The sequence below is a fragment of the Topomyia yanbarensis genome, chromosome 3 (assembly GCF_030247195.1).
Source record: "Topomyia yanbarensis strain Yona2022 chromosome 3, ASM3024719v1, whole genome shotgun sequence".
Taxonomy (NCBI): Eukaryota; Metazoa; Arthropoda; class Insecta; order Diptera; family Culicidae; genus Topomyia; species Topomyia yanbarensis.
Genome location: NC_080672.1, coordinates 366,667,368 through 366,684,545, shown reverse-complemented (window position 1 = coordinate 366,684,545; position 17,178 = coordinate 366,667,368). Strand labels below are relative to the sequence as shown.

The window sequence follows — 17,178 nt, the reverse complement described above, 5'->3', positions numbered from 1 at the left end:
CCCTTTGGGCGATGCTCACACCTGGCTGGTTGGTGGTGTAATGAATACTAGAACACTTATACTGCTAACTGTTTATTTTCTGAAGATGTTTACAGGTTGGAGGTGGAAATCAAACTAAACTTAAGCTTGCTAGGGGTTCTCCTTTTATAGAGTCGGTGGTGATAAGGGGTACTAGTTTTTGTTGGTGGGGTTACCTTTCGGCGATACCGAACATCCTCCCCCCGGTTGAGCTCACTCAACAGATGATACAGATTTCGGTTGATTATCTTCAATGGGAAGAACGGAGATTTTGTTGATAGGGCGGCGATAAGTTGAACCATCGACGAACACATCGACCGATCTCACTAGCCCGTCTTCGCCTGGATAAACAGCTGTTATTTTCCCCAACTTCCAATGGAGTGGTGGCTGGATGCGAATATGAAGCAGAACAATCATGCCGATGCAGATATTTGGCATGGTTCGTAAGTTCTTTTTCCGAGGCTGTAGCGTGTTGAGGTAATCTCGGCTCCAGGCACGCCAAAAGTGCTCACGCATGAGCTGCAGATGCTGCCATCGATCCAAACGATTAACCTTCAGGTTTTCCAATGATGGTTCGGCCAAGGCGGTGAGAGGACGGCCAATCAAGTAGTGCGCCGGTGTAATCACCAACGGGTCAGCAGAATCGTTAGACACGGCCAACAGGGGCCGCGAATTCAGCACAGCCTCAATTTCGGTGAGGACAGTTGAAAACTCCTCGAAATTCAGCTTGACGTTCCCTACGATACGTTTGAGGTGTGTTTTGGCGGACTTGACCGCCGCTTCCCAAAGTCCGCCAAACTCGGGGGCGTCAGGCGGGATAAAGTGCCACTCGATTTCTCGTGTGTGACAAAACTGCTCGATGCGTTGGACCGCTTGCTGATCACGAAACTGATTGTAGAGCTTGTGCATCTCGTGGTTTGCTCCCTTAAAATTCGTGGCGTTGTCGGAATGTAACTCTTGAATGCATCCTCTGCGACTGATGAACCTTCTCAAGGATGCCAGAAAAGCGTCGGTGCTGAGGTCGGACACTGCTTCCAAATGAACGGCCTTAGTAGCCATACAGACATATACGGCTATATATGCCTTTACGAGAGTAGGTCGTCGCGATCCTTGTTTGACCCAGAATGGACCGGCGAAGTCAACACCGGTGACTGCGAAGGGCGGTGACGGAACAACTCTCGCGGAGGGCAGGTTGCCCATCAATTGAGTCGTGTCGGTTGGATTGCATCGAAAGCATCTCACGCAACGCCGCGTGATTTGCCAGATAGTGGATCGAGCATTTAGCAGCCAGTATCGTTGCCGCATGGCGTTCATCAACCCACTTTGACCGATGTGAAGTAGCTCAACGTGCATTTCACGGATCATCATACGCACCAGAGGGTCCTTGTCCGGCAGTATGATAGGATGTCGGCTTTCGAAAGGGAGTTGTGAGCGGTCTAAGCGACCACCTACTCGAAGCAGTCCGCCTTGGAAGATAGGTCGGAGGTTGCCAATCCTTTTGCAGGGTAGTTTGTGTATAACTCGCTGAATTTCATCCCCCAGGTGGACGATCTGGATCACTTTGATTATAGCTTCTTTCGATTTGCGCAGTTCACGGACGGTCAAATTTCGACGAGTTTCACGTTCGACAGATTTCTTACGGCAGTTGTCGACGAACCGCAGGATGTAACTGATGACTCGTTGAAGTTTGCGAAAGCTACTGTATCGGGAAAAAATCGGAAGTGGTTTGTTTTTCACGGTGGGTGCGGCTGGGACTGCTTTCATTTCTGGCAAATCTGTATCTGGAACGGCTGCAGGCGGTTGAATCTGATAGATTACGTAGGCGAGGAATTCAGGACCGTGCCACCAGAGGTTGTTTCTACTGAGGATCTCGGGAAGCTGGCCACGGGAAACGATGTCGGCGGGATTGTTTTCGGTGTTGATGTACTCCCATCTGAAACCATCGGTTTCTTCTTGGATTAAAGCAATGCGATTACGGACGAACAACTCAAGTTCATTCAGCGGTTTTTTGATCCAGGCTAGAACAATTGTACTGTCGCACCACAGAACGACTTCTAGAAATTTCATGCTCAACTCAACGGTTACTCTCTTCACTAAATGGGACAGCAGGAGGGCAGCAGACAACTCTTTCCGTGGGATTGACAAATCGTGCAGGGGGGCCAACTTAGACTTACTGGTCAGAAGAGCCATCTTTGCCGTTCCGTCGGCAAATATGCTCCGCACATACACACAGGCTCCGTACGCCACGACCGAAGCATCAGCGAATCCGTGTAGCTCATAGGCCATCACGTTGTTGTTTGTCACACATCTAGGAATTGGGATTTGGTTGAGGTGTGACAATGAGCTATGGAGTTCTTGCCACTGTTGTGCAAATTCTTCGTCGACCGGGTCATCCCAGTCTGCCTTAATGCTCCACAGGCGTTGCGCTTGTAGTTTGGCGAGGACAATAGCTGGTGAGTACAGTCCGAGAGGATCGTAAAATTTGGCGACTTCGGCGTAGATCAACCGCTTGGTCACAACGTCTCTTATCACTGGCTTGATCTGGTTAGCGAGGAGTAGTGCATCTGCCTCTGGATCCCAGAGCAGACCTAAGACCTTGATGACTTTATTCGCTCCGCATTCTTTCAACGGCACTTGGGGCTCACGTTCGTCGGGTGGCACGTGTTGGAGGAACTCTGGAGAATTGGAACACCATTTGTGGATGGGAAAGCCACCGCGTGCCAACAGCTGTTTCAGTTGCCGTTGTGCTTCGATAGCTTCCGACACCGAATCGGCACCAGAATCTGGGCTATCTGATAGCGTATCATCCATGTAGACCTCGGTTTTTATTATTTCGGCTGCAATCGGGTAATCATCCTTCTCTTCCGCAGCCAATTGTGCCAGGCACCGCGTTGCTTGGTATGGTGCCGATGCTGTGCCATAAGTAACGGTGTCCAGTTCCAGTACACGCAACGGTTGAGACGTTCGTTCACGCCAGAAGATTCGTTGATAGTGTTTATGTTCAGGTGCCATCAGAATCTGCCGATACATTTTGGAAATGTTTGCTGTGAAGGCTACTTTATGGGTGCGAAATCGAAGCATGATGGAGTACAGCTCGCTTTGCACTACCGGACCGACGAGGAGTACGTCGTTCAACGCAAGATTGGATGGGGACGACTTCGCACTGGCATCGAATACCACTCGACATTTTGTGGTTGAACTGAAGGGACGCAAAACGGCGTGATGTGGCAGGTAAAAATTTTTCTGGTCCGGTGGGTCATCTGATTCGATCACTTCATGGCAATGACCGAGAGTCTCGTATTCTCGGATGAACTCAATATAGGGGAGACTGAGGAGACTTGATTCCCGGGGAGACTAGATCCCATCATTGTAACTCAAAGGCGGATCACAATACATTAATCGAATATACTAGATAGTTGCGCAGTTTTATCTAAACATAAGTTTCTTTAACACAAAAAAATAAATTGGACATGTGTTACCGAATTTTTACCGATTCAAAGAAAAAAAATCTCAGAAGAACTGAAGAAGATTTATTTTCTAAATTTTCAAACTTTTATACAATTGATAAAGTCACCCACTACATACTATACTTTTGCATACAGAATTACAGGAGAATGTCAATTATATGAATACGTTATGATTGAGCTGTTTTTGACATTAAAAATGTCTTACTCCACTATCTGGGGCTAGGTGTCATTCTAAAATCTAAACTATCTCCCATGTAACGAAACTATGTAAGGTTTGCACGCTTATAACTCCGATATTACTAGATGGATTTTAATCATTCATACACCAACCGATTCAGAAACACCTAACTTAAATATTGGTAATAATTTAATATCTCCCCAATAAAAGTAGACTTTTGGAAATTGATAAAATTAAAAAGTTCACGAAAAACGGGAAAAATACCATTCGTGAGGTAGATTTCTCAGACACAGCCGTCAAAAGAGGGCAGCTTAGTTGCTCAATGAAACACGAAAAGTCATAAATAGAAGCAACGCATGTCCGTTTAAATCAGTTGTTGCTCTTATCCCACACGAGCAACGTCGTCTCCGGGCGATGCAATAAGCGCTATCGATTTTCGGTAACGTTGGCATTTGCACACACTCGCACCTAAGTGACTAAACCATATACGGTTAGTTTATAAATAGAGGTGACGCGTACACGTTTGAATCAGTTTTCGTTCTCGTGTCGAACGGGTAAGATTATGGCTGCAGCGTCTGGGCACTACAATAAGCGGTAGACGCTATGCATTTTCGGCAGCGGTGGCCGTGTGCGGATTTGTCGGGTACCAGAATGGTGTCACAGAATGATTTGCAAAGTGGGTGGGCGGGGTGGTTTGGATTTAATTCAATACGGTGTGTGCTGCTTAAGAGTGTTGCGTTTAAAAAAAAATATATTTTTATGCATGCGTGTGCGTTGTAACTTGTTAATCCATGTTTACGGCGCTTTGTAGCTGCGTAGGGTAAAGAGCCTATTGGTTTTCATGTTTCATATTTCGGTTATATGTTTTTTATCAGTAAGGCATCTGACAACGTGCTTCTGTTGTTATTGCACTGTTCAGCAGCGTAGTATTTTATATAGGAGAGTACACTCAGGTTTTTTTACGCGGATTTTGAAATTTACGCGGTTTTCATTAACGCGTTTTTTTTTTAAATTTGCGCGGTTTTTATATTTACACGGCCTGTATCCCCTGCGTGAAAAATCTGAGTGTAATTGCATCGGAAACAATCACATTCCCAGCAGAACTTTTTGTTTTCTAATTTCAAACACTTTTGTTTCGTACTGCACACAACGGAAAATTTTAAAACAGAACTTACCGTCCCAGCAGCAGTTGAAGCGGGTGTTCTTTTTCGATTCAAATTCAAGCCATGTCTTAAGCGTTACTGGACTCAAAATTGTTTTCCCAGTTTAACCAGTCAGAATATCTGTCCTACCCTATGTATTTAAAATACAGTTCTAATTGCGTTTTAAGGTATACAACAAATACGGTTGGGTATACTAATTTAAATTTTAAAATAAATCTGTTTTAAATTATGAAACAAACCGCTGTACTGAAGATATAATTATGTCAGTCCTATTACCACATAAAACACCTATATAACATAAAACGCTGCAGAATTGGTTTAATAATACAATGTTTACACTACAGAGTTATAACACGTTTTAATAATTAGCAACAAGAAAAATGTCACCAAGATAGCATAAAAACCCGTTTTAACTGGTAGTGCGAACGTTGCATAACAATGTAATTTATCAAATAATTTCATTTTTCCACCACTAATCGATCAAGAAATACTTAACCTTAAGATTGTTTACTTAAGATCATTAGTACATTATTGAAAATTTAAATGGAAAATGAAATTTCATATTTCATGGAGAATCTGTATATTTCCGTTGGCGGGCGTGGGCTTCCTCATCACAGCTCTCAATATGGAACTTTTCTTTTGAATATATTTTCTGGACAGACCAGCCTATTTTTACTAGATGGATCAGCCAAATAATGCCAATCACCTAGTGAGATACTTGATTAATTAAAAGATTACCGTTAAAAGACCTTCAATAAATTATGTTTTAATGGGAAGGGTATATAGCAAATTGTAACATATGAAAACAGGCGAGTGAACAAGAACGTGTGTCGATATGTGTGATAGATAAAATTCATTTGCACGCTCTTGAAAAAAGCTATATTTTTAATGTCACCGTGGTCGTGTCCTGTACACAACCCTTTAATTTTTTTTTGTTCAACTATACTTGTACGAAAGTTTGCTGAAATAGATGCTATGGGTTCACTTGATCCCTTCAAATTTGTGGAGATTTGATCCCCTTCGCCATGCTTCATACACATCACTGAAAATAACCAAATTCACACCAGAACAATTGAAGTCATTGTTGCCATAAAATAACAAAAATACTGTCAAAAATGAACGCTTCATCGTACAGAAACTTAACTGTAATTGTTTACTACAGTATACGAAGCAACTATGCATCCCACATTTGACGTTCCTCAACCATAATAACGACAGCTTTCAAATAATTGCACAGAGATTTGGGGAATTCGTAAAAAAAATCTTGTGAGATGTGAGGTACTAGCTGGACACGATATTCCTACCCCTTCCTCGTGATAATATTGGTAACACTTCCATATAATGTTGGTAACACTGTCATACAATGTTGGCGGGATCCTTGAGCGGCATCGCCAGCACAGCGGCTGCGATAGCGAGTGCCGGGCAGTCTTTCTCGAGTCAGCGAATTAAACAGGTAAGACATATTTCGTAGGTCCATTGGATTTCTGTATCGAGTGATTTTCCTAGCAGAAAATTATAACGAGCCCTTCCTGCTCTAATACGCAGAGGTGGAAGGATTTTTACATGAGAGATGCGTAATATGTAGTAACAAAAATAGTAATATGTGTTGAAGAATAAGCTGCGACTCGTCTAGTCGTATATCTGTGACCTCAGAGTTAAACATCGATCAAGAATACTGCTTATATTCGAATAAGCGTACATCGCTGTCAGATGTAGGAAATAGGTTTTCCCTCTTCATCTTTTACTTTTTAATAAACCTTTGACCACGTTACACGCGTTTATATTTTCACTGCGTCCCTATACTTACAATAGGTTATGGGCCTATTCGAACACGTTTAGTCAAGGCGAAAAAGTCTTTCGGTCGTTTTTTTTAGTTTTCGCGTTCGAAATGAGTACGAGTGCTGCGGATACAACTGAAACCGAATCAGTTCACATGAGTTCCCATCTTCCGGGAATCGAAAGGCTCGCCGGTCGCGACAACTGGCCCACGTGGAAGTTTGCAGTGCAAACGTTCCTGGAGTTAGAGGACCTTTGGAGTGCGGTGAAACCGACGGAAAATGCAAACGGAACCAGACAAGCAGTTGATGTCGCGAAAGACCGTCGTGCGCGAGCAAAAATTATTTTACTCCTCGATCCGATCAACTATGTGCACGTCAAAGAAGCGGCAACGGCTAGAGATGTTTGGTTAAAACTCGAGGACACATTCGAAGACAAAGGGCTGACGCGAAAAGTCGGCCTCCTACATAAACTTATTAGGGCAGATCTGACATCCTGCTCATCCATGGATGAATACGTCAATCAGATTGTATCCACCGCACATCAACTAGAAGGAATCGGTTTCCCTATATCAGAGGAGTGGATCGGAACATTGTTGTTGGCCGGTCTTCCGGAAGAATATCGTCCGATGATAATGGCCCTCGAAAACTCGGGTATTGCCATCACCGGAGATGCCATAAAGACGAAACTGCTTCAGGAACTGAAATTTTCGACTCAAGATTTAGCACTGGCAGTGAACAGGAAGCAAAAGTTCCGCTGGAATAGACAACTAAGCGATTCACCAGAAAGCGGCGGGAGCAAGCACAAAAACGATCTTCCCAAAGGGCCGAAGTGTCGGAAATGCCAAAAATATGGGCACATTGCTCGCGATTGCAGAAGTTTCAAGCAGGCTAACTTGTCGAAAGAATCATTATGCGTTGTGCTTTCGATGATTCCATCTGGAAAGGAAACGGACTGGTTCATTGACTCAGGTGCAAGTGTGCACATGACCAGTCACCGCGAGTTTCTACAACATGTAAAGCCGTCATCCGGAGCAGTAGTAGCTGCTAACGGAGGAAACATGGTAGTGGCTGCAAAGGGTACCGCTATTATGAGACCTATCTGTCTGAACCGGTAAATGAAGTTCACTTGGTTCCGGATCTGTCAGTAAATTTGCTTTCTGTGAACCAAATTGTTCAGAAAGGATACACAATTATCTTTACAATCGCTGGATGCCAAGTAATTAACCGGAATGGTGATATCATTGCCACAGCTAAGCGTGAAAACGACCTCTTCAAACTTGAACAACGGCAACAAGATACCAAGATCGGATTGGCTTGTTCGTCTGCGGTCGACTTGGAAGTTTGGCATCAGCGACTAGGTCACTTGAATCTAAACAGTGTACGCAAACTGGCTAGTGGGATGGCGAAAGGTGTGACGATCGTAGGAGCTGATCCTGGTGATTGCAAGGTGTGCCCGATGGGTAAACACTATCGGCAACCGTTTAGCAAGAGAGGTTCGCGTGCGTCCGAGGTGCTCGAAGTAGTTCATACTGATATTTGCGGACCTATGGAAGTGAACTCCAACAGCGGAAGCAGATTCTACATTGTCTTCGTGGATGACCGATCGCGAAAAATGTGGGTGTATTTCTTAAAGACAAAAGCGGAACCAGAAGTTTTGAGAGTTTTCAAAGAGTTTCACGCACTGGTGGAACGTCAATCTGGTCGCAAACTGAAAGTAATACGAAGCGACAACGGGAGAGAATACGTGAACAACGGTTTCCAGAGTTACCTGAAACGGCATGGTATCTCATCAAACGACAAATCCGTATACGCCAGAACAGAATGGCATGGCAGAGCGTGCAAACCGTTCCATAGTTGAACGCGCTCGGTGTCTATTGTATGGAGCAAGTCTACACAAAAGTTTCTGGGCAGAAGCCGTAAACACCTCTGTCTACTTATTAAATCGTTCACCCACACGAGGGCATGGATCCACGCCAGAGGAAGTTTGGACAAGCATTAAACCAGATTTATCCCATTTGAGAATCTTTGGCACAAAAGCGATGGTTCAAATACCAAAACAGAAGCGAAGGAAACTAGACCCAAAATCGCACGAATGTATCCTGGTCGGCTACGATGAACATACGAAAGGGTATAGGCTCTACGACCCGCGGTCTAAAAAAGTTTTAATTAGCCGCGAAGTTCGGTTTATCAACGAAATCATGCGCGACAGCAAACCGCAAGAGAAACGTCGAAATAAATATAGTGCAATTGGACATCGGGGAAGATGTGGTGCCAAATGTAAGGGGTCCGGAGAATCGAATCGAACAGATAGATGATGACTCCAACGACGAGAATTTTTTCGACACGGACTGTGTTGGGGAAATCGACGACAGCGTAACTGAATTCCGCGGGTTTGACGATACAACTGGTGCAGTGATCAGTGATTCCGTTGTGCTCCCACCGCAAACATCTTCAAATCCACCGCAATCACCGGTGTTGAGGCGCAGTGGTCGGGAGCACAGGCGTCCAGGCAAGTACGATGATTTTGAAGTTTCATACAGAGATTTGCCGCCTTCGAATTTGTTACAGGAAACCTTCTCAGATGTGCCCAATGACGATGAGAGTCAGTATGATTTATCTGAAGGACCCGATTCCCAGGGTCAGGTCAACCACAAGTTGAGCTGTGCAGTATCGACAGTCAGGAGTCTATTAATTGATGGCGATCCTCTTTCTCACGATGAAGCGCTAGCTCGGGAGGACTCAGCAAACTGGAAAAAGGCTATGTTTGACGAGTACGAGGCGCTTCTAGCAAACAACACTTGGACATTGACTGAATTGCCAAGCGGAAGGAAAAGTATTAAGTGTAAGTGGGTCTTTAAGACCAAGTACGACGCAAATGGCAATGTAGATCGGCACAAAGCGCGTCTAGTTGTGAAAGGCTATTCGCAGCGAAAGGGAGTTGACTACGACGAAACCTACTCTCCAGTAGTTCGTCACAGTTCTCACCTGTTTGCACTTTCCGCCAGGTATAATTTGCCGATGGACCAAATGGATGCCACTACTGCGTTCCTTCAAGGCGAATTAGAGGAGGAAATTTTTATGGAACAGCCACCCTGCTTCGAGAAACCAAATCAACGAGGAATGGTATGTCGTTTGAATAAAGCTCTTTATGGTCTGAAACAGTCCAGCCGCGTTTGGAATGCAAAGTTAAATGCAGCTTTGAAGCGTTTCGGTTTAATATCCTCGAAGTTCGATCCATGTCTCTACTATCGGATCGCAAAAGGAAAAATTTTGTTTATTGCTATCTATGTTGACGACGTATTCATTGTCTATAATGACGAAGCGCTTATGAATGAGATCAAGCTGAAGTTGAGTGATACATTCCGCATGAAGGACTTGGGACCGATCAGCAGCTGCAGGACGCCAAACCGGTTTGAACTCCATCCAATCCAAGTATAAAACTAACTATAGATATGACTCCGCAGACGTCAGAAGCTAAAAAAATGAAACGAGTTCCATACCAGGAGGCTGTTGAAGTTTGTTGTATCTAGCTCATTGTACCAGACCAGATATTATGTATGCAGTCAACCAATTAAGCCGTTACAACTCGAACGCTGGAACCAAGCACTGGGAGGCAGTCAAACATTTGTTTCGATACCTACGAGGAACGTCTACAATGAAGTTGCAATATAAGAAACAAGGAAATATTGAGCTTGTAGGATACACCGATGCCAGCTGGGCTTCTGATTTGAACGATCGTAAGTCAACGAGCGGCTACATCTTCATGCTACAAGGAGGTGCGATTGCTTGGTGCTGTAAACGACAACCAACTGTAGCGCTGTCATCATGCGAAGCCGAGTATATGGCGCTGGCGGCCACTGTTCAGGAAGCTTCGTGGTGGCGCGGATTGTTAGCACAATTTGGACAGGAGAAACCGATCGAAATACGCTGCGATAACCAAAGTGCTATTAGTATCGCCAAGAATGGCGGTTACACACCACGTACGAAGCATATTGATATACGCCATCATTACATCCGGGACGCTCTCGAACAGAACATCATCAAGTTGATTTATGTTAGCACCGATGAACAAACAGCGGACGGATTGACCAAATCCCTTGAACGCATTAAGCTGGAGCGAAATCGAACAACGCACAGAGGAGCAACCGGGGTCGAATCCTGGCCAAAACTATTTATTGCGGCTATTGCTGTTATTTTACCTTAATATGAACTAAAAATAGACAATAACTAGTTTTTGGGAGAATTTAGCATCTATCCACCTACCAGTGCAGGGGTCAATTTTCTATATCCTTCCGAATACTAGTATTTTTGAGCTGATCCTTGTGAATACATTTGTTTTTCCCGTTGCATGAGCAGTTGGTCAGTGGAAAAGCAAGAAGAAAAGGGATGCCTGTGCACATATTCATAGAGATACATTTTGCCAAACATAGTATTTGGCCCTACAGCATTTCGGCGTACCTCAAATTAGTATAAATATCAATATTTTCAAATCGCTTGGAATTTGTAGATCGGACGAGATCGGAAGAGATTTAATGTTTTTTAGATAGCCAGAATCTTGTTTTGTAATGTTGTTTCAGCAACATTGCCGGATCGTGCCGTATCATGTAACTTTTTTCACATTCAAATTTGGAATAAAATGTTAAAAAAAGTTTTTTTTTAAAGCTGGTCCAATATACAGCAACACTGTTTTTTCAGTTATTTTTAAGCTGAGGTTATACAAATAGTTATGTTCAACTACGTTTGTTATAATATTGTCTTATTTAACACAGTCATCATCATATGAAAGCGATTTTGCTGGATACATAACAAAAATGATTAAAAACCCCTTAAAATATCACTATTTTGCATCCATGCAAAAATTCTTTAGCAATTTTTGACATACTCTTTATTTTGCCACATTATGCAGTATGCTTTTAGGTATGTAAAAAAATATAACTAATTCAAAAATAGAAAAAAAAATTTTTTTGGTTATTGGCCAAGAATTTGTTCTAGTTACTCCTCTGTGCAGCGATGGGGATTTGCACGTCAGCTTAAGGGGGTGTGTTGAAGAATAAGCTGCGACTCGTCTAGTCGTATATCTGTGACCTCAGAGTTAAACATCGATCAAGAATACTGCTTATATTCGAATAAGCGTACATCGCTGTCAGATGTAGGAAATAGGTTTTCCCTCTTCATCTTTTACTTTTTAATAAACCTTTGACCATGTTACACGCGTTTATATTTTCACTGCGTCCCTATACTTACAATAATATGTAATCACAACAATTTAATCAATACCACAATACATTTATAACATTGAATGGAGTTAGGTACCTATTTTTGTCCTATTAGAAAGGGTACCACATTATTTCATTAATAATTTTATTATTTCAGCTTCTTTGCTTTGTTATTAGGAGCCATTTTTTTATTTCGATTATAGAGGTTTTAGCCTTAAGGTCATTCGCCTCTTATTAAGAGCCAATATAATAACAAAATTGTCTTGAGAATGGTGAAAATCATCTGTTTGAGCGCAGCAAAAACTCTAATCGAGTACCCCAATTATCGCAACACCATTTGAGCCAATGCGTTGAGCAAAGATGGCAGACGCTGCTCTAACCAAAGGCTTCAGATGGGTAGGATGATAATAGAAAAAGGGTAAAAATAGGCTTATTACCCTAAATGCTGTTTTAAACACGTTTTCAAAAAATAATCAAGTGTCCCCAAATTAGGGATCGAGTCTCCACTAATCAAAGAATTTTCCAGTTTTTTGTTGTTTTCCAAAAATGCTCATAGCTCATGTCCAGTATAATATTTACATGTAATTTTTTTATGATTATCAGTCAACCTTAGAAACAATATAAAACTACAAAAAATGCATAGTTTTTGTATCATTCCACGGAGTAGGATTCAAAAATAAAAAAGGGGATCAAGTCTCCTCAGTCTCCCCTACTGGGTCTGGAGCTCGGGGTTACGTAACAATCTCTTCTCTAGCATCAGGAATCGCTTCAGTGCTAAATCTCGGCAATCGTCCAGCTTGGCAACGGTTTCTTTGAATGGTTGTTGTACCACAAACCTCCCTGTTGGGTCTCGTTTATATGTAGACAGGAAATGGGTTTCGCAGGCTTCTTCTTCTCTGGAGAGCTTGGAGATATCCGGCAATTGCTCGACTTGCCAGAACCGCTGCATCATGGTTTCGACTTCTTCGATGGAGACCAGGTTGGAGTGCTGCACTGGAGCTTCGGCGAAGTACGACTCTTTAAGGACACCGGCCACGATCCACCCTAGGTGAGTTTCTCGCAGCTGTGGCAGCTTGTCGGACAAACTTAGATGTCTTGGCTTCAGGATCTCGAAGAACCACTCTCCACCGATCAGCATATCCACCTTGTCGGGAGTGTGGAACGCTGGATCGGCTAGAACTATTCCTTCCGGAAGACGCCATCCACTGATGTCATTCTTGGTGGTGGGGATTTTTCCTGTCACTTTGGCTGTGACCAGACACTCGAGATTACAGAAGAATGTAGACACTCTGGATCGGAATTTGACCATCACCTTGTCACGAGCGTGGCTTCGCAACTCGTTGATTCCGGTAATGGGAACGTTGGCTCGCTGCTTCTTGACTCCCAAACGGTTGGCCATGTCCTCCGTAATAAAGTTTACTTGGGAGCCGCTATCAAGGAGGACACGACAGGGATAAGGTTGGCCGTGTTTGTCAATGGCATCTACCACTGCGGTGAGCAGTAGTACGGTTTTCGCGCTGGTGGCGAAATAACTGGAGCAAGATGTAGACACTTGGTGGTCTATCGTAGTGGTTGCTTTCGGTTCTTCGATGGATGGTGGTTGCGGTATAGGCGCTTTGGTTACCACCGATGCTTTGGGTTGGACGTCACGCTCTGGAACTGGCGCCACATCTTCGTGCAACAAAGTGTGGTGACGAGCCTCACACTTGCGACACGACTTGGTGGAAGAACAACTTCTGGTGAGGTGTCCTTTCCGTAGGCAGTTGTAGCAAAGCCCAGCGATTCGCACCTTCTCTCTCTTCTGGGATGTGGACAAAGAGATGAAGGTCGAGCACTGGAAGTTGCGGTGGGAACCGCCGCAAAAGTCACAAGCTGGTTTGGTCTTCGTTGGATTTGCTGAGGCTGCATGACTTTTCTGAGACGGTTTCGGCCATAAGGCTGTTGGTTTTGGATTATTCGCTGCTGGAACTTGTATCTGGTACGCGGCTTCACAGTTCTCCAGAATTTCGGCTCTGGATGTCAGGAACTTGATGGTTTGCTCGTAACTTGGAAGCTCTCCCTTTCGTTGTGTGGACTCCCAAGCCTTTCGTGTCGACTTGTCGAGGTCATTCACAACCAAGAACACGGTCATGTGCTCCGACACACCGGTCAACTCTTGCTTAAGGTAGCGTAGGCTCTCTACATGGCGGGTAACCTCGTTCACCAGTGATCGCAGCTCTTTGTGAGATTCGGACGTCATCTTCTTGAGCGACAGCAAACTCCGGAGGTGTGATTCCACAATCACACGCAAATTTTCAAATCGCTCGGTGAGAATGGCCCAGGCTTGTTGATAACTACCACTAAGCGCCTTGGTGTCTAGTATTCCGGCTGCTTGACCGACGAGAGCCTTGTCAAGATGATACAGTTTCATGGCATCAGTATCACTCGAGTTGGCCATCAGATCCAAAAAGATGGCCTTGAATTTCGGCCAGTTGGAGTAACTGCCGTCAAACGTAGGAATTGGCGCTTTTAGAGGCTGCTGTTGGATGATGACTTGTTGTTTTGAACCCGCTGCTGAGGCTGCTCGGTCCTTTGCAACCAGTAGTAGCTCCTCCACATTCGTTGAGACCAGGTCAAAAAGGTCTTCGAAATCCTGGTAAATTTCTGCTTGTCGGTACACAGTCGCATCCGGGATTAGCGCCATCAGCTTGCTGTGAAATCCATTGCACTCCTGATATGCTGCAGACAATTTGTGTTGCATCACTGTCAGCAGCGCTAGAGACGGTTGCCCTTGATGCAAAATGTTCCGCTGGATGCTCATGATTCTCTGTTTAACTTGCTCTCGCTGACGAAAGAGAGCCGCCAGTTGCTTCGGTTCTGCAGTTGCTTCTTGTTCCGTGTCTGAAAAACCCCTGAAGGATTCGTCGTCTTTGGATTGGTTATCCTCATCGGGATTATCATTTTTATTCCCGCCGTCGTTAACCAAAAATGAATGATCGACCGGCATTGTTTTGCGAATACGTCACCTTTCTGTCGTAGAAAACCTTTAACGGCAAGCGATGTTGTGCCCAGGAAAGAACACGTTCGAACACGTCAGCAAAATGCAAAGCAAGCTTGCTAGGGGTTCTCCTTTTATAGAGTCGGTGGTGATAAGGGGTACTAGTTTTTGTTGGTGGGGTTACCTTTCGATACCGAACAGTGGTGCTCCAGCCAAATACGGAGGTTATTAACTTCCGGTTTTTTTTCGCATAAGACACACAAAAAGGCTTGCGAACTGCTAACATTCATTTCAACTGGCACCTAAGACGACACAGTCACAGCCATGCATGCGAAAATTCACTCATTCGTTTGAATGCATCTGATAGCCATTCATGCTTGGTTCAGCCGCATAGTGAGCATAGAGCAACGAACTATGAGAGAATGCTATGAATACTCTCTCCACTACCATGTTCGTGCAATCCGAACGGTCAGCGAACGCACTTTGTGAGTGATTGGCTAAGAAAATACTAGAAACGAACCGAGCGTCAGCGATGAGGCAAGAATTCAATTCTGAATTAATCCGAATTCGCTCACTTATCGAATGCATTCGTTGACTCATTCGGAGGGTTGCTTGTATGTAATTCCAACAATAAGCATGAGGCGCTGTATATAACGTTTACGTAGAACTGTAGGAATTAGATATTTCTTTAAACTTCTTGTTCGGCACGGAATCCTTTTGGTGATTATAAGCCGGGGAATTACATGAAAATATAACACAGTTAAAATACTGTTTCTGTCACATATGACTTCTATAATAATCGTTTCTTAAACATTTCATAACACTCGGCGAAATATTTTTTTTTAATTTTATCAACGAAAACGTTATACGATTTAATTTTCTGAAGCGAATTTTAAAGCTATTTTTCTCGATTCGATATCATTACGACTTCGGCCCTTTGGTCAATTCATGATCGAATTGATCAAAATCAGAATCCACCTCTTGTACCACCTTTATATAAATACTGTCACAGTGGGCACAATGTGTGTTTTGGTCGGTTTTGGTAAATAAGCGAAAATGGTGATTGCAATCGGTTTCGAGGGAAGTGCAAACAAAATCGGTGTCGGCATTGTACGAGATGGCGAGGTACTAGCAAACGTGCGTGAAACCTACATTACTCCGCCGGGCGAAGGTAACTGTGAAGTCCCTGTTGAGTATAATGTAACTACTGATGAATCTTAATTTCAGGTTTCCTTCCCAAGGAAACAGCTCAACATCACCGGTCGAAAATTCATGATATTTTGAAACGTGCCCTACATGCAGCTGGTGTTGCTCCTTCGGAAATAGATGTAGTATGTTACACGAAAGGTCCTGGCATGGCGCCTCCTCTGCTTGCGGTAGCTATTGTCGCTCGGACGGTAGCGCAGATTTGGAACAAACCCATACTCGGGGTGAATCATTGCATTGGGCATATAGAAATGGGACGGTTAATAACGAAAGCACATAATCCGACCGTTCTGTACGTTAGCGGTGGCAATACCCAAGTCATATCCTACGCATGTAAACGATATAGAATTTTCGGGGAAACTATAGATATTGCAATTGGAAACTGCTTAGATCGATTCGCACGGATTATCAAACTATCTAATGATCCTAGCCCGGGTTACAACATCGAGCAGCTGGCAAAAAAGGGAACGAAATATCTTCCTCTGCCATACTCGGTCAAAGGGATGGATGTTAGTTTCTCCGGAATATTGTCCTTCCTTGAGCAGAAAGCTCGACCTAACCGGAAACAGAAGAAGCGAACGTCAGACATTGAGCAAGAAAAGTGGTCCGATGAGGATCTTTGCTTCTCCCTGCAAGAGACTTTATTTGCAATGTTAGTTGAAACAACTGAAAGAGCCATGGCCCATTGCGGTTCCAGTGAGGTGTTGATTGTAGGAGGCGTAGGCTGCAATGAAAGACTACAGGAAATGATGGGTATCATGTGCGAGGAACGTGGAGCTAAACTGTTTGCGACGGACGAACGCTTCTGCATTGATAACGGAGTAATGATTGCACATGCTGGCTGGGAAATGCATCGTAGTGGAACCAAAATGAGCTGGGAGGAGGCAACAATAACGCAAAGGTACAGAACCGATGAGGTGGAGGTTACTTGGCGGGACGATTAATGTAAAAAATTGAAATAAACGTCACAGTTCAAGTTCATACATAGTAATTAAGTTCTCTGGACAAATAGAACTTATGTTGTACAGCATTTCGGTACTACAAACAGTTTACACAAGTTGCATATCCTGTTTCGACAGACATAAAACGAACAAGACAATATAGGTTCTATAGCTGATTCAGGTCGAAACTCAAACTTGCAAGTCATATCTGAGTTGCACAGGAGAAGGACGATG

The 17,178-nt window shown here is 43.8% G+C and overlaps 5 protein-coding genes across 5 annotated transcripts; 3 read left to right on the top strand and 2 right to left on the bottom strand.

Annotated features, from left to right (window-relative positions):
• Window positions 1–231: 231 nt before the first annotated feature.
• Window positions 232–3,048, bottom strand: LOC131688231 (uncharacterized). Its single transcript, XM_058972404.1, has one exon. It carries the CDS (start codon window positions 3,046–3,048, stop codon window positions 232–234), a length of 2,817 nt encoding a protein of 938 aa, XP_058828387.1.
• Window positions 3,049–6,714: 3,666 nt separating this feature from the next.
• LOC131688230 (uncharacterized) lies at window positions 6,715–10,042 on the top strand. Its single transcript, XM_058972402.1, has 3 exons — window positions 6,715–7,665; window positions 7,782–8,385; window positions 8,814–10,042. The coding sequence occupies exons 1-3, from the start codon at window positions 6,715–6,717 to the stop codon at window positions 10,040–10,042; spliced, it is 2,784 nt and encodes a 927-aa protein (XP_058828385.1).
• A 217-nt stretch (window positions 10,043–10,259) lies between these two features.
• Window positions 10,260–11,212, top strand: LOC131688229 (uncharacterized). The gene is made up of 2 exons (XM_058972401.1): window positions 10,260–10,648; window positions 11,182–11,212. Exons 1-2 carry the CDS (start codon window positions 10,260–10,262, stop codon window positions 11,210–11,212), a joined length of 420 nt encoding a protein of 139 aa, XP_058828384.1.
• Window positions 11,213–12,529: 1,317 nt separating this feature from the next.
• On the bottom strand, window positions 12,530–14,806 carry LOC131688228 (uncharacterized). The gene has a single exon (XM_058972400.1). It carries the CDS (start codon window positions 14,804–14,806, stop codon window positions 12,530–12,532), a length of 2,277 nt encoding a protein of 758 aa, XP_058828383.1.
• A 984-nt stretch (window positions 14,807–15,790) lies between these two features.
• On the top strand, window positions 15,791–17,060 carry LOC131691438 (probable tRNA N6-adenosine threonylcarbamoyltransferase). The gene is made up of 2 exons (XM_058977829.1): window positions 15,791–15,968; window positions 16,025–17,060. Exons 1-2 carry the CDS (start codon window positions 15,854–15,856, stop codon window positions 16,945–16,947), a joined length of 1,038 nt encoding a protein of 345 aa, XP_058833812.1. The 5' UTR covers window positions 15,791–15,853; the 3' UTR covers window positions 16,948–17,060.
• The last annotated feature ends 118 nt before the right edge of the window (window positions 17,061–17,178 follow it).

Excerpts from the sequence above, each read along its gene's own strand:
- LOC131688231 (XM_058972404.1), bottom strand. The coding sequence starts at position 3,048 with ATGTATCGGCAGATTCTGATGGCACCTGAACATAAACACTATCAACGA.
- LOC131688230 (XM_058972402.1), top strand. The coding sequence starts at position 6,715 with ATGAGTACGAGTGCTGCGGATACAACTGAAACCGAATCAGTTCACATG. Across the intron at positions 7,666-7,781 it reads CTGCTAACGGAGGAAACATG|AAAGGATACACAATTATCTT; the intron begins GTAGTGGCTGCA and ends CAAATTGTTCAG. Across the intron at positions 8,386-8,813 it reads GAGTTACCTGAAACGGCATG|CAAACCGCAAGAGAAACGTC; the intron begins GTATCTCATCAA and ends CATGCGCGACAG.
- LOC131688229 (XM_058972401.1), top strand. The coding sequence starts at position 10,260 with ATGAAGTTGCAATATAAGAAACAAGGAAATATTGAGCTTGTAGGATAC. Across the intron at positions 10,649-11,181 it reads CTCGAACAGAACATCATCAA|CAACATTGCCGGATCGTGCC; the intron begins GTTGATTTATGT and ends ATGTTGTTTCAG.
- LOC131688228 (XM_058972400.1), bottom strand. The coding sequence starts at position 14,806 with ATGCCGGTCGATCATTCATTTTTGGTTAACGACGGCGGGAATAAAAAT.
- LOC131691438 (XM_058977829.1), top strand. The coding sequence starts at position 15,854 with ATGGTGATTGCAATCGGTTTCGAGGGAAGTGCAAACAAAATCGGTGTC. Across the intron at positions 15,969-16,024 it reads CATTACTCCGCCGGGCGAAG|GTTTCCTTCCCAAGGAAACA; the intron begins GTAACTGTGAAG and ends TCTTAATTTCAG.